The 13,435-nt window shown below is 53.9% G+C and overlaps 5 protein-coding genes across 5 annotated transcripts; 3 read left to right on the forward strand and 2 right to left on the reverse strand.

Annotated features, from left to right (window-relative positions):
- Positions 1-1,006, forward strand: GGTG_06813 (hypothetical protein; the record flags this gene model as incomplete). The annotated part of the gene is made up of 3 exons (XM_009224635.1): positions 1-273; positions 341-681; positions 781-1,006. 3 exons carry the CDS (start codon positions 1-3, stop codon positions 1,004-1,006), a joined length of 840 nt encoding a protein of 279 aa, XP_009222899.1.
- Positions 1,007-2,693: 1,687 nt separating this feature from the next.
- Positions 2,694-4,677, forward strand: GGTG_06814 (hypothetical protein; the record flags this gene model as incomplete). The annotated part of the gene is made up of 6 exons (XM_009224636.1): positions 2,694-2,909; positions 2,962-3,574; positions 3,755-3,805; positions 3,924-3,969; positions 4,116-4,209; positions 4,294-4,677. The coding sequence occupies 6 exons, from the start codon at positions 2,694-2,696 to the stop codon at positions 4,675-4,677; spliced, it is 1,404 nt and encodes a 467-aa protein (XP_009222900.1).
- A 1,623-nt stretch (positions 4,678-6,300) lies between these two features.
- Positions 6,301-8,212, forward strand: GGTG_06815 (hypothetical protein). Its single transcript, XM_009224637.1, has 2 exons — positions 6,301-6,388; positions 6,465-8,212. The coding sequence occupies exon 2, from the start codon at positions 7,290-7,292 to the stop codon at positions 7,848-7,850; it is 561 nt and encodes a 186-aa protein (XP_009222901.1). The 5' UTR covers positions 6,301-6,388; positions 6,465-7,289; the 3' UTR covers positions 7,851-8,212.
- On the reverse strand, positions 8,109-9,873 carry GGTG_06816 (hypothetical protein). Its single transcript, XM_009224638.1, has 2 exons — positions 8,967-9,873; positions 8,109-8,936 (listed from the first exon to the last, which is right to left on the reverse strand). The coding sequence occupies exons 1-2, from the start codon at positions 9,592-9,594 to the stop codon at positions 8,455-8,457; spliced, it is 1,110 nt and encodes a 369-aa protein (XP_009222902.1). The 5' UTR covers positions 9,595-9,873; the 3' UTR covers positions 8,109-8,454.
- Positions 9,874-10,921: 1,048 nt separating this feature from the next.
- On the reverse strand, positions 10,922-12,508 carry GGTG_06817 (hypothetical protein; the record flags this gene model as incomplete). Its single annotated transcript, XM_009224639.1, has 6 exons — positions 10,922-11,007; positions 11,122-11,345; positions 11,406-11,501; positions 11,552-11,934; positions 12,010-12,080; positions 12,316-12,508. The coding sequence occupies 6 exons, from the start codon at positions 12,506-12,508 to the stop codon at positions 10,922-10,924; spliced, it is 1,053 nt and encodes a 350-aa protein (XP_009222903.1).
- Between the last annotated feature and the right edge of the window lie 927 nt (positions 12,509-13,435).

Genomic DNA, 13,435 nt, shown 5'->3' on the forward strand with positions numbered 1-13,435 from the left:
ATGTCAAACAGCACCTTCTTCCAAGAGAAGGATGTCTGGCCCATGATGGACTCATCGGACCCGCTTGCCGGCTGGTCTCTTCCTGATGTCCTCGACTCGCAGCGGGGCCCGGCGAGGAAGGATGCGTATGGCGCCCTCTACGAGTACATCTTCAACCGTGGTCGGGAGTTCCATGGCCAGCTCGCTTTTCGCAAGATTTCCTTCGAGCTTTGCTGCACGGATGTCCGCCTACTAAAGGACATGATTCCGAACAAGAAATTCGACCGCATCGAGGTACGTATCGTGCAAAGCAAGCCCGCTAATTTTTCCCTAGTATCACTGAGACTGACACATATAACAGGCTTCCAACATCTGCGACACTGGCTATCTTGGAATCGAGAGCACCCTTGATGCCGTCAGCCCAATGCTCAAGACCCCCGAGGTCAATGACAAGGCTACCATCCTGATGGTCTTCCTCAATGCGGTTGAAGAGGTTGTCATGTCTCTGGGACCGACTTCGGATGACGAAAAGGTCTTCGAAAAGGTCATGGAGTATATGGACAAGCCGGCCCAGTTCAGTTCGCTTGCGCCTTTTACTTCCATGATGGCAGCGGTGTCCTTGAGGGACGAGGCCCTGAACTTCACCATCCGCTCCATGGCGGCGAAGGATACAGCGAGAGACATAGACATGATCTTCGACGCGTAAGTTTACCCGTGTGCTCCATTGGCATCCCTTGCCTCTTTCTCCCGTCGAGCAGGACCTCCAAGCTGACAAGAACAACAACGTCGTCGTTTAATTAGCTACATGAAGAGATTCCGCTTCGACGACGTTGGTGTCACTCGAGGCGTGCAGATGAAGGAGAAGAATACCATCGTGGAGAAGTGGCCAATGCGTTTTTACTTCAACGGCCCGACGGCGAAGGCCAAGAAGGAGTTCGCCCGGCTGCTCTCGTCGCACCACATCGGCCACGAACGCTACGTCGAGTGGAAGGCCATGCGGAAGTTCGTCATTGAGGAGAGCCTCTGAGAATGAGCGCCGGCCTCACCATCCGTGTTAACGAGTAGGGTCAACTTTGATTGCACGTTTACGCTCCGCATCTAGTCCTCGCTTCGGACTGGAGCTATCAGGGCCGGTTACGAATACCCTGGGCCTGTCATAGAAGTTGAGAGGCAGCGGCGTATCTCTGTGCCACGCAGATCCTGTCTTTTGTTTAGGAAGAACGGAGGTGTTTGTTTATTTGGGAGTCTGGAGAAGGATAAAACAAGCTGGACAAGGCATGCCTGACGGTATTACAAACAGATCACCTACTTTCGCATCTGGGTGTAGGCATCAAATGGCGGGATTCATTAGTGTTGTCTCTGACGGTGGCGCCACGAGCCAGACGTCCAGTGGCACCGCCACAACTGTGGGGCAGGCGCAAGCGCGCAAGCCACATAGAGGGGCTCACAACTTCAGGCGCGTGTCGCGCCGGCGCGACCAGCGCATTTTTCTTTCACCTCTCTTCAGTGTAGAATCTTCGTTCATAGCGCCAATGCAAGGTCATCGTGCCTCCATTAGTCTGGCCGCAACGGGTGGCTAGCTTTATATATTCCGCAGGGTAGGGGGTGGCAAAGAGGCGGCAAAGGAGGTGGAAAAAAGGTAGCGATTGTAGCGTTTCAAAGGGTTGCCGCCGTTATCAAGGGTTGCACGTGGGAGTTTGGTAGCCCTGGTACTTCTGGCGGGTCAGATTTCTATATTTATAAGGCCTTTGCAGGGGCCCGGCCCCTGAAAGACGTCATCTGTGTCGCTCCATAAATCAATTTCCGGTTAGGAAAAAGGTAATTGCAAGTTTCGCATCAACCCCCCAGCGTCGGACGACGGCAGGACGTGGGGCCACGACCCGCGGGCAGTGGACAAGTGTAAACCGACCACAAGCACGACGACCGTTCCGTCGGCGCATGCCTTTGGCGATAAAATCACCACCGGGTGATTATAGGCCGAATGCTCCAGTGCAGCATCCGCAATGTCTTTGGGAGAGTCATCGGCAGCGATGTTGTTCGAAGGAGGTAGCCACTTAATCAGACCTCCAAGCTTTCCTCGAGCTCCCGCTGCTGGTAGCCGGGACTAACGAGACCGGAGGCGCCTCACAGGGTTCCGAGCGTTTGCGTTTCGGCATGGAACTATCAATCCTTGGCTGTCTTATACCCCGTTTGGGTTTTTAGAGAGGCACCCTTAACTAGATGACGAGAAGAGAGTGAAAGGGGAGTCAAGGGCCTGGGCTTTCCACCGGCAGACACGATCCACGTAGAACGTTCGCCGACGCCTCTACACCCGCTTTTCACCGTTAGACATTTTCTACTGCTTCGAAAGCCACGCGCGTCACGATCGACGAGAGCCATCGAGTCAATTTGGTGGGGCATTCTGCCCCACGATGGGACTTGCAGCCACTGATAAACCTAGGTGCTACTGGCTGAATGATTTATTGAGCGAATGATTGAACGATGGTGTCGCCGCTCCCTCGTCTTTGATGCGCATGCACCGGACTCCCCGCCCCAGTATGGATTGCACTTGAATGCCCTGGATCCGGATCGGGGGCCCTCAAGTCGGTGCGAGGCCAGGGCCCTGGATCTAGCCGCCCGGGTTGGTCCTCCGAGATGGCACCCTTGCCACGTTCGAGTTGGCTAGGACGATCGATACGCATGCCCAAAGCTGTAGGCGAATCAACGCTCCGCCAATGAGGGTTGTCTGGAAGCAACCAACTTGTTGTCCTCTAGGTGTGGATGCGTTAATTACCGTCTCAAAGCGTCAGCTCACACCTCCTAGGGCCCGTGAAAGGGACGAATTTACCGACTTCGTGCTGGTCTGCGGCCCTGAGAGGTTTCCAGTCCATAAAGTCATCGTGTGCAGCCAGTCGAAGGTGTTCCATGCGGCTTGCAGCAAACCATTCAAGGTAAGCAGTTGTTCGCATCTACTTTATATCCACATGACCAACGCCGTTGCAGGAGGCGGCATCGGGCGTGTACGAAATTATTCAACAATCACCGGTAATGGTGCGGCGGATGGTGGAATACTTCTACATCAGCAATTATACGGACTGCAACGAAGCCACGCTAGATCCAAGCAAAGAGAAGCTTGAGCGCAGCGGCGAGGAGGGGCTCACGGCTTTGTGTATTCACGCGAGGATGTTCGCCTTGGCCGACATATATCAGGTTGACCGATTGCAGAGCTTGGCTGCTACCAAGTACGGCAAGGCGCTGGAGAAAAGATCCAACCTCCAGGACCTCCTCGATTCAATCCCGGACGTTTGTCAGCTGACTCCCTGTTCGGTCCGCGCCCTTCGCGACAAGGCAGTTGTGGCCCTTCGTGTTGAGCTGGGGCAGGCGACACGGCTACACCAATTTACCGTCGCTAGCCCTACCGCTTTTGGAGATAACACTGGAGGAGCTGCCGACAGTCTAATGGCAGTTTATGACGAGGTTGCTACCGAAACGCCCGAGTTTTTGAAGGATCTGCTAAGCTCGTATATCCGTATCCCGTTGCTAGGACAATGCTACAATTGCGGTCCCAAACAGCCTCAGCCTGCGGAGTCCTTACAGATGAAATGTTTAACGCGCGGTAAGGGAGGAGCCAGGTTAATATAAGTCAGTGCACCCCCTGTTGGCCACCCACTTTCCCATACAAACAGGGAAAAACTCACTGTTTTCCCAACGCAGTTAGAATTCGAAATAAAATCATAAAAAAAGAATATAAGTATCATTCGATAGCTTAAAACAAGTGCTTTTATCTGATATATAGCATATTTGCACATTATAACTCTATATTTTACAATTTACATTTTAAAACGGGGTATGCAAAATGTTAGTGTTTGCTAAGAAAATGTATGTGTTTTATAACAGTTTAAAAAATTAAAATAACTTTTTTATTATACAAGATAAAAATATGCAGTAAATTGCATTTTTATTAGCAAAAATCCGAATTTTTATATGTATGTTTTATTTATTACATAATACGTATAATTAAGCTAATATTGCACTTTTACGCAGTGTATTAACTGTAACGATCGGCACAAGTCACTCCCAATGCACTACACACCCCCAAAAGGGCACGATTCAGGACTGTCTGCACAGTCACCGAAACTGACTTATGAAGGTGCTAGGACGGTGCGTGCGGGGTTGTACGCCACGCTCGTCACATTAACTACCTTTTATTTATACAATTTTTTGTTAATTTTTAATTGCGTCGGGAAAATAGTAAGTTTTTCCCTGTTTGTATGGGGAAGTGGGTGGCTAACAGGGGGGTGGTCAACAGGGGGTGCACTGACTTAACTGCCCAAGATGAAGTCCAAACGACCTCTATCTTCCGCCATATCGCAGCCCTTTCCGTTCGAAAGTACTGGCTGTGGCGTAAATTGCGGAGTATTAACTACCACTCGTTTACTGTGTGAATCCCGTTTGTTTACCCCGGAGCTGCCTGGAAAACCGGTGGGTGTTATTAATATCGGAGGCTCCTGGGTGCGGGCACTTTTGTTCAGTAGTTGTGCATCAGGTCCTTATCCAATAATGTTAAGGTCTGCCAGCGCGGAATTGGTCGAACTATTTGCCCTGTTTGAAGGTCGGAGCTCGGATCGCGGAGTTTCAGCCACTAGCTGTTCGGCGTACGGGCTGTGTCCGCTAAACCTGGAGCCGTTTGCACGGAGGTTATCTGCGGGAACTTTTTAAACCCCGTCGTGGTTGTGACCTTTAGAACCGCTGTTATCCCTAGCATTAGATCGCGGAGTTACAGCCCCTAGCTGTTTTGCGTGCGGGCTGTGCCTGTTGGATTTAAAGCCTTTTGTACGGAGACTAGTTGCGGGAGCTTTTTGAATGCCTTCCCGGCTTTAACCTCTGAACCCGTTGTTACATTTAGCATTAGAAAGCGTGCGAGAGTCCGTTTTTGCAACTGACCGATAGTTGATAGCGACAGCTTGCTTATTTTGGCGGCGCAATCTTTAGAATGCCAACGCAGCCGCCTGGCTTGGAAGACGAAGGGCGGTTTTATCGTTAAGGTCGAATGGTTGGATATCTCAGCAGCAGCTTGACGACGGCTTCGTGCCCAAAATGCGACGCTATTATAATGTTCGTAGGATTGCCGATCAAGCGCCAAGGAATAGACCGCCAATAGACATCGGACCACGCCGAATAACTTTTCGAATTTGGATCACAGATCCTTAATGCGAAAGGGATAATAGCAGCCCCATCGACGATACCGGCCTCGCGGAAATGAGCACCCCAATTTTCGGCCGAATAATCTAATAAGCCGGCTTGCTTGATCACCCGCTCCAATTCCAGCGAGAGCTCCGACAGGCACCAATGTTTTCGTCCACACAGCAAATTGTGCATTTCTCTGCCTCCCCGGGAATCGAGGCCGGGCTCTCACCATCCATCAGTGTTTACGGGAGTATAGTGCTGCCTGCACCGTGCGAACAGCCCGGGAGGAGGCCAATTTGGGCCCCCCAGATTTGAGGTTTGGAGTCACTCGCTCCTGGCCCTCCACTCTGGGCTGTCAATGACTGGCTTTTGGGACCCGAAGCAAAAAATTCGGCCAGGTTGTCTGCTGGCGGGAGGTATGATTGCCACTATCTGCGGCTCCCACAGACTCACGCCTAGTCCGCGTCACAATCATTCTAACGAGTGGTGGGAGACATCTGTCTGCGTCAGATCCGGGCAACTGTTTGCAGAAATCGGGCGATTGTTGGGCAATGCATGCAGCTCTTTTGTGCGAGTTTGGGCATTGCCAATCACACCCCGAAAGCGCTTGCGGGACTGCAGCCGCCATCCGCTGTGAAGCAGTCCGGAATGGCATTTGTTCCACCGCACTTGACCATGCACCTGCATGGAACTTCTGTATGCCATTGGCGATAAGGGAGAGGGAAATGGAGGACGAGGGCGGATTTGGCACTTTAGCTAATTTACGATTGGCGCAGCTGCTCCATTCTCCCACTTGCGGTGGGTAACCTGTTTGGTGGATAGCTGCATCCTGTAGATATCGTCCGATATTCGCAGAGCCATGCAGATCTTCGATTAACAGCGCAAAGAATGAGGCCCGCCTGTTGGTGCAGTAGCTTCATTTGCAGACTTCGAAGCCTCGCCTTGCTCAGCCAGGATGGGTGTCTGCGTTCCCATATTTTGCGGGCAACTGAACCTGACGTATCGCTACCCCTCCGAACGTGGCGCGAATTCTGGTGGCGAACCGCTGGCCTCATTGCCGGCGACACATGATTCGGGTCTGGAATGCTGCAGTGCCCTGCTCGGGCGGAGAAGTTGAGGGCGTCCTGTTTCCAAATGCAGTCAGCTGCACTAGGCCCCGGCCTGCGGCGAGATGACTGGTCTCGCGAGGCAGGGCACGGTCGAGTCATTTTCTCACACGCGGCGGCGTATAGCAGTGACACCGGTATGGCGCTCCATTCCAATCCGTGCACGGGAGATGGCATTGCTTAGCGCTAACGAATTTATTCCTGCGCTTGGAGATACCTGGATTCCAGTTGCCTCTGAAGCCCCGGGCCTCAATGAGCTTCTGAGTAGCCATCAATACCCAGCACAGCGACTTCTGGAGCAACCATCGGAGAGTGCGCCAGAGGCCTATGTCTGGTCGGCCGGACAAGCGAGTTTTAACAGCCAATATTTTCCTAGACCCGGCCTCTACCTTGACCATTCACATCCGTTCCCCGGTGCCAACGAGAACCAGGGTCAAGACGCTTAGAGCCTTGACCTAATGCAGCCAGCCGGCTTCTCCACAGTTCCAGCTGCGCTGTTTGGTTTCTCTGTACCACTCGACGAACCCTTGAACGCTTCGGTCCTTCCGACCCAAACCGATTCTGGCATTGGCACAGACGCTCTGTGCACCTCGCGTCAAGTCGCTGATCTTCCGCCGTGCTCTATATCATCATCAAACGCCAGCACTACCCCCACAAAATATCATTGCCGATGGCGTGGCTGTTCTATGCAATTCGATCTGCCAAGCCTACTTACATACGTTCTACCTCAGCCTTACTTCTATCATATTTCTAACAAGCTGCTAGCAAGCACGTCCATACCCACACGAGCCAAAACAGTGCCCATTTGCCCCATTCAACTGCTCTTGGTGGGAACTGCTGCGCAACGCGAACTTGACAGCCACATCAAAATTCACCATGGATGTAGAGGGAAAGATAGGTTCAAATGTAGCTGTGGCAAAGTATACACTCTGCAAAAGAACTTGGCTCGCCATCAGGAAAGGCTGCGCAAAGGATACTGACGAACGAACGGAGATGTTACCTTCCAGTTAAGCCAAGCCTTTCTTGCTATCGACAAACATGCCCGCTCCCACGACGACCGTCGTCGCCTCGGTGGAGAAGCTTCGAGTTTTCCTTTCCTCGATTTCCCATCGGAGCACACTGTATCTAGATCTCGAAGGGAGGAACCTTAGCCGCAACGGGACGTTCGATATTCTCACCGCCCTCGTCCGCCCCACGAAAAAGACAAGTCTCATCGACGTCCACACCCTCGCCGACACCGCCTTCACCACCGCAAACGGAGCCGACAGGACGCTCAAGGGGATTCTCGGGGATCCGGACGTCCCAAAGTACTTCTGGGGCGTGCGCAACGACGCCGACGCGCTCTGGTCGCACCACCGGGTTCGCCTCGCGGGCGTGACCGACGTGCAGCTGCTCGAGAACGCGACGCGGCGGGCCAACAAAACGCGCCTGTGGGGGCTGAACATGGCCGTTAAGCGTCACCTGAAGCCGCGCCAGGAGGTGCTGGGCCCTGGCTCCAGACCAAGAAGGGCGTCGGTGCCCTCATGGATGCTAACGAGGACGTGTTCTCGCGTCGGCCCCTGGCTGCCAGGATCGTCCGGTACTGCGCCAACGACGTGAAGTGGCTGCCTGGGCTACGCGGACTCTACACCAGGCACATCAACAGCCAGTTGCTGCAGAAGGTGTGCGTCGAGAGCGCCAGGCGTGTCGACGAGGCCTGCGGCCCGGACTACCGGCCGCGTCCGAGAACAAGAAGCTCACTTTAATCGTGGGCGTTTGGCACGTTTGATAGAAGGATCTGTTGTTATCGGAAGGACCATGGAGACACCTTTCGTAGCATCACATGCCTATCACTTACATCTCCAAATGAAGAAGTGGCCGGGATGGTCCGCCATAGTGCATCGCATCGTTCGCTCAACATGAGACCTCAAATTATTCGCAAACAGTTACATGGAAATGAGAATGCTTTCGTGCTAGTCGGACACATGTTACTCGCTTGGGCCCCGCTCCCTCTACCACATCTTCTCCCAGGTCCTCCGCAGGAAGTTCATCTCGGCCAGGCGCGCCCTGACGTTCTCCTGGATGCTGCCCTCCTCTCGGTGCCTGCACTCCTCGTCGGCCTCCTTCTTGCCCGAATCAGGTCGGCCTCGGCCGGGTTGACGAAGCTGGTCTTCTTAAAAACCTTGTAGCCCACGAACATCATGACGCCAAAAGGGAAGGCGAATTAGGCAGTGATAAAGTCACGGTACTCGAACGGCGAGAAGGTGTCGAAGCCGACGAATAGCACGGCCGTGCAGCCCAGGACAAGGGCCAGGTAGCTCGAGTAGGGGGTGAGGGGGGCCACGTAGGGCAGGGTGGCAGTGTCCATGCCCTGGGCGTTGCGGGCGCGGTAGAATCCGATATAGGCGATCATCATCATAGTGTAGGTCATAATGAGGGCCGTGGTGGTTAGGTCGACGAACCAGAAGAAGACGGTGGCGGCCGAGTCGGAGGCGACGAGGAAGGCGACGCACGCGATGAGCAACACGCCCGCGACGCAGTAAATGGGCACGCCGTCCTTGGTGCATTTAAGGAAAAACTTAGGCGCCTGGTTGTCGCGCGCCAGACCGTACAGCGTGCGGCTGGCCGAGTAGAGGTAGGCGTTACCGCACGACCACCCCGACAGCATGATGGCGGCGTTAATGACGTGGGGGAGGACGCTAATGCCTATGCGCTTAATGCCGACAATTCAAGGACTCGAAAAGGCGCTGGGCTTCTTGTTCTTAATGGCATCAAAAAGGCCTGGGTCGACGGAGCTGCAGATGATGCCGAGGCAGAGGACGCCAATAACGTAAAATCCAACCAGGCGGTAAAAGACGAGATTGGCAACGCGCGGGATGGCGCAGCGCGGGTTCTGGATCTCGCCGGCCGCGAGCGCGATCATGTCGGGGCCCGCAATGGTGAATCCGGCGTAGAGGACGACCTTCCACCAGCCCAAGAAGTTACCGGTGGCGCCCTCGGCGCGGTAAGGGTGGATGAAGTTGCCGTTGCCCCAGTTGCGGAATCCGTAGGCGTCGCCCTGCGGGTTGCCGCCGGCCATGGTGATGACGGTAATCAGGATAAGGGCGAAAAGAAGCAGGACTTTTGTGGACGCCATGATGAATTCGGCCTCGCCGTACCACTTGACGGCAACCACGTTGACAATGATGCACGGGAACATGGCAACGGCAATCCACGCGGCGGGATTTGTGCTGTGATCGTTTTGCTCTGCTGCAAAACGGTCGCGATGGTTCGCCATAGCTTGTCTGGCCGACGTCGTTTTCGATGGGCTTAAACGGAAATGCACCTTCGCGGTAGCGTAATACCAGGCCAGGACCGCTGGCATAGGCAGCTGATACGTTTTTGGTTGTTATTGCGGCTTGGGTGGTAGACCTGGTCGGAAAGATCGTCGATCCCCCTCCCCGTCTCGCTTCGAGTCAGAAATACAAACAGGCAACGGGTAGCTAGCGGTCTCCCCGGCCACGCACTTTCCTTTCCCACGCGCCCGGATATGGGCATTACTGTCGCCAGTCGCGGCGCGCCTCACTGGCGTGCGTGCTTGCCGTTTTGCGCCGTCGGTTGGCTGGGCTAGGCCGCCGGCAACTGGACCGGCGGCACAGTTTCCTTATCGACGAGCGTAAAGCCCTCGAAGGCACAGGGAGAACTCTTGGGGGATAGTGCGTCGCTCGAAGGAGTTTTGCTCCTTTTTGCCCTCCCCGTTGCCCGCGCTCTTTTGCACTCATGGTCGACGTTCTGGCTCGTATCGCCTCGTGGTCGCGGCCGCTTAACCCCTAGCTCTCGGCTCCGACTGTCCTGCGCCGCCAGTTGGCCGGAATGCCCCGCCAGTAGGCTCGACGTCGTGGGCGACGGCGATGGAGGAGAGGGTGTGTTGGTAACGGTATTGGCCTTACGTACGAGCGTGCGGGAAAAGGTACTGGAAGAAACAAAGCCGGCCATGGAACGAGGTTTCCGCAATCGCTAGCGTTAGCGGCCCGGTGTATATCTGTAGCTCGTATGGGAACAAAGAAGCTGTTAGAATGCGCGACCGGACAAAAGATAAACGCATGTATGGCCGGGCTCTTTTGGTGTTAAAAATGAACCTTGGCTTGAGCCCGCCTGATTCCCGGCCGCTTCGCCGACGAACCGTTGGAGGCAGCAATAAAAATGGTTGTTAAGTGAAGCATGGTCCTCGGCTGTTATGGGCGTCGGCTGCAAGTCGTCCAATCTGGTCTTGTTCCCCCGCAGTGTCTGCCAGTTTTGGTACAGCCAGAGGTTTTATAAGGGGAACAATTGCGGGTGAATGTTAAACGCCCGTTTGCAGTCGTCGCCCAATTCGATGACCAGTAGCCTTTTCATTTTATTACGTTTCTTTGATCAAGGGGAGTCGCAAAAGAAGCGGAGCATGCAGTAAACTGGATACTTGATAGACCTCTACTCTAAACGCTAGGAAACGTAGTAAGGACGGGAGACCCTCGGGCTCTATATATACCAGTGCTCGGTAGCTGCCCTACCGAGCACCGGGTCTTTGAGACCGGCTCGGTCTCGTAGATCCTAGGCCGGGATCCACTCCTTTGTGACACACGGCGCTAGTAATTGCTTGCTCTTGCCGCTCCCGGAGCTGTGCTCCACTCCTGGGGCAATTTACCCACCACACTGCAAGTATTTCTGTGATATCACGAGAGAGGCCCATGCTCCCAGACCGCGGACCCTTGTTCCTCTTCCGTAGCTTTTGTCGAGGCTCTTTCGACAATAGCGGTCTCTGCAAATGCCGCGTCAGTTAGCGGCCGGTTCCAGATGGCTGGTTTAACATGAGGCGGCCCTAGCGGTCCGGTTCCTTTGGCCATTTCACAATCGTGGGTCGGTTTGCACTTACGTGACAGAGATTGTTGGCCAACGTCACCCAATGCTATCGCATCTCCGTCTCGCGACGACAGTGGATATCCACGCGCACCGGACTGTGTCGTCCTCGACCGGTTAACGTAAGTAGCCGAGTGAGTCCCGCGAGAACTCCCGAGAACTTTTGGGAAATGTTTCCTGAGGAAGGGTTTGGCGGATAGTAGGCAGACGCAGACCAGCCCAAGATGCGTCTCACACGCACTAAGGGCTATATGTTAGATATTAAAGGTTCAACGTCCCGAACGCACAAGGTAAACATACATCGCAGCCAACAATGGAACCGTGTGCCAGGTGAAATCTGGATTCGAAAGCCCTTCGACGGTTTTTACTGCCCTGGCGATGCTAACGCCGAGAATCCTGCTCGCGAAATTAGTTCAAGTCGTGTTGGCGCGGGATGCACAACTTACAAGCCGCCGGTCATCATTACTCCCATCACTCCCATCCTCTGCCGAAGCGGGAGACGTAAACGCCAGAGCAGCCAAATGGGAAGAATTAAAATGGCTGCGTCAGTAAGGCTATTCATCACACCGTTGAACACCATGAGGGGTATCCAGTCGATGCATTTTCCGTCGGTAATGGTGAAATCCCAATATTTCTCAATGGGTTGACAATCAAAAAGAAATTGGAATGAAGTGACGGTGCCGTAAATAAGAACGATAATGGCGAGGGTGTAGATGGCAACCTTATGATGTTTACCGGCAGTGCCGGCAAACCTCGTGTAAAAGGCCAGAATCGAGAGCTTGGAAAAGGTAATAGACATCCCAAAGAACGTTCCTGAGATCGCGCCAAGCTGTTAAAAAGCTTAAGACTTAGTAAGCGCTACAAACACTGGAGCTGGACGACCACGAATGGGTTCGCTGGTTACCTTAAAAAAATGGATGTTGAACGTCGTAAAGGGGACGTCCCATAGATGGCGGCCGAAGCCGAATCGAAGGTCTGCAAATATAAATAAGTAAGCGAAGGAAAGGATGGTAAGGACCCGTATGGGCATACTTACGAATTAGGCACGATACTGAAAAGGCCACACCTAGCAGCTGGACTGGGTTTAGTTTCTAAGGAGCTACCATGGGAATAACAGCTGGCAACATACCCAGGCGAGAGCTAACAGAACTACGCAGGTAGGTAAGTTAGATCGGCTCGGACCATTAATTTGAGAATTCTCGCAGCTCACTGTCAGACATTTCTCGCACGTGGGTGATCCTAAGCGTGGTGTAGAACCGCAATGCAACGAAGCATGTCGAGAAGGCTGGGAGGACGACACTAATGGCGATGATGAAGGACGCCAAGCTAGGCGGATCATCGAAGTTGGGCACAACACCCGGCGGGGGCGGCATAGCGCCGATGACGGTTACGTTCGAAGACATCTTTTTGGTAAAGATGCCCAGGTTGGTCCAGAGGAACCTGAATCCGTGGAGAAATAACATAGAGTCCGGTGCGTTTGTTTGGCTTCCGGGCTCACCGTCTTATAGAACATCCGCCGTTACTCGCTCCCTTCACCTTTTGCCCACGATCGGTAACAGTGTTTCTGGGAGGTCGTTTCGGTTTGCGACGGGTGGCTGCTTACCAAATGTGTGCCGGCTGGATGGCCGGCTAATGCACAATAGCGACACCTGTATAGTGGCGTTGGGGCACTGGGGTCCGCTAGGATGATTGACATTCGGATATCCATGGGCATTTCTCTCTCGTCGCTGCCACTTCATCGGGCCGGCTCCCCGGCGAAATGGGCTGGCTTGGTAAGGCGTTCAGCCCCGAGCAGGCCCCTCGGTGGCGTTAGGTCTAGAACGCCCTTATGAAAGAGGAAAAAGAAAGAAAAACGGATAGTGTGTGTGCTGCGGAGGATCACACGCCGGACGCATCCCAAACGATTGGACACAATCTTGCAATTCAGCCCCGAACGGGCCCTTTCGGTGGCGTTAAACTTTGAGCGGCTTTATAGCTTTCACGAAGGAGAAAAAAAAGAAAAATAACGCACACAATCGGAGCAGCTCATTTGGCATGGTGTGTGTGCTGCGGCGGATCATATGCCGGGCGTATCCCAAACGATCGATCACAATTTTGCAACCCGGGGAGTCGGGCTAAGTTTAAGGCGGGGGCTCCGGTTGGCGGACGGCATGCGAGTGAATGACACGAAAGCCTAACGGTATAGGAGACCTTATCCGCACTAAACATCCTTGCAGAGCTATCGTTTTACGGTGTGCCTGCGGCGCCGCCTTTCGTGTTAGCTACGTCCGCGCAGTCCAGGTTGTTACGTTGGGAAACACATCCAGGTGGGGTGGCAGCTTTGGGTTTTG

The sequence above is a fragment of the Gaeumannomyces tritici genome, assembly GCF_000145635.1.
Source record: "Gaeumannomyces tritici R3-111a-1 unplaced genomic scaffold supercont2.3, whole genome shotgun sequence".
Lineage (NCBI taxonomy): Eukaryota > Fungi > Ascomycota > Sordariomycetes > Magnaporthales > Magnaporthaceae > Gaeumannomyces > Gaeumannomyces tritici.

Bases quoted from the DNA above. Each gene is read 5' to 3' on its own strand.
- GGTG_06815 (XM_009224637.1), top strand. From the start codon at position 7,290: ATGCCCGCTCCCACGACGACCGTCGTCGCCTCGGTGGAGAAGCTTCGA.
- GGTG_06816 (XM_009224638.1), bottom strand. From the start codon at position 9,594: ATGCCAGCGGTCCTGGCCTGGTATTACGCTACCGCGAAGGTGCATTTC. The intron at 8,937-8,966 runs GTCCTTGAATTG...TTAAGCGCATAG, and splicing joins GAAGCCCAGCGCCTTTTCGA to GCATTAGCGTCCTCCCCCAC.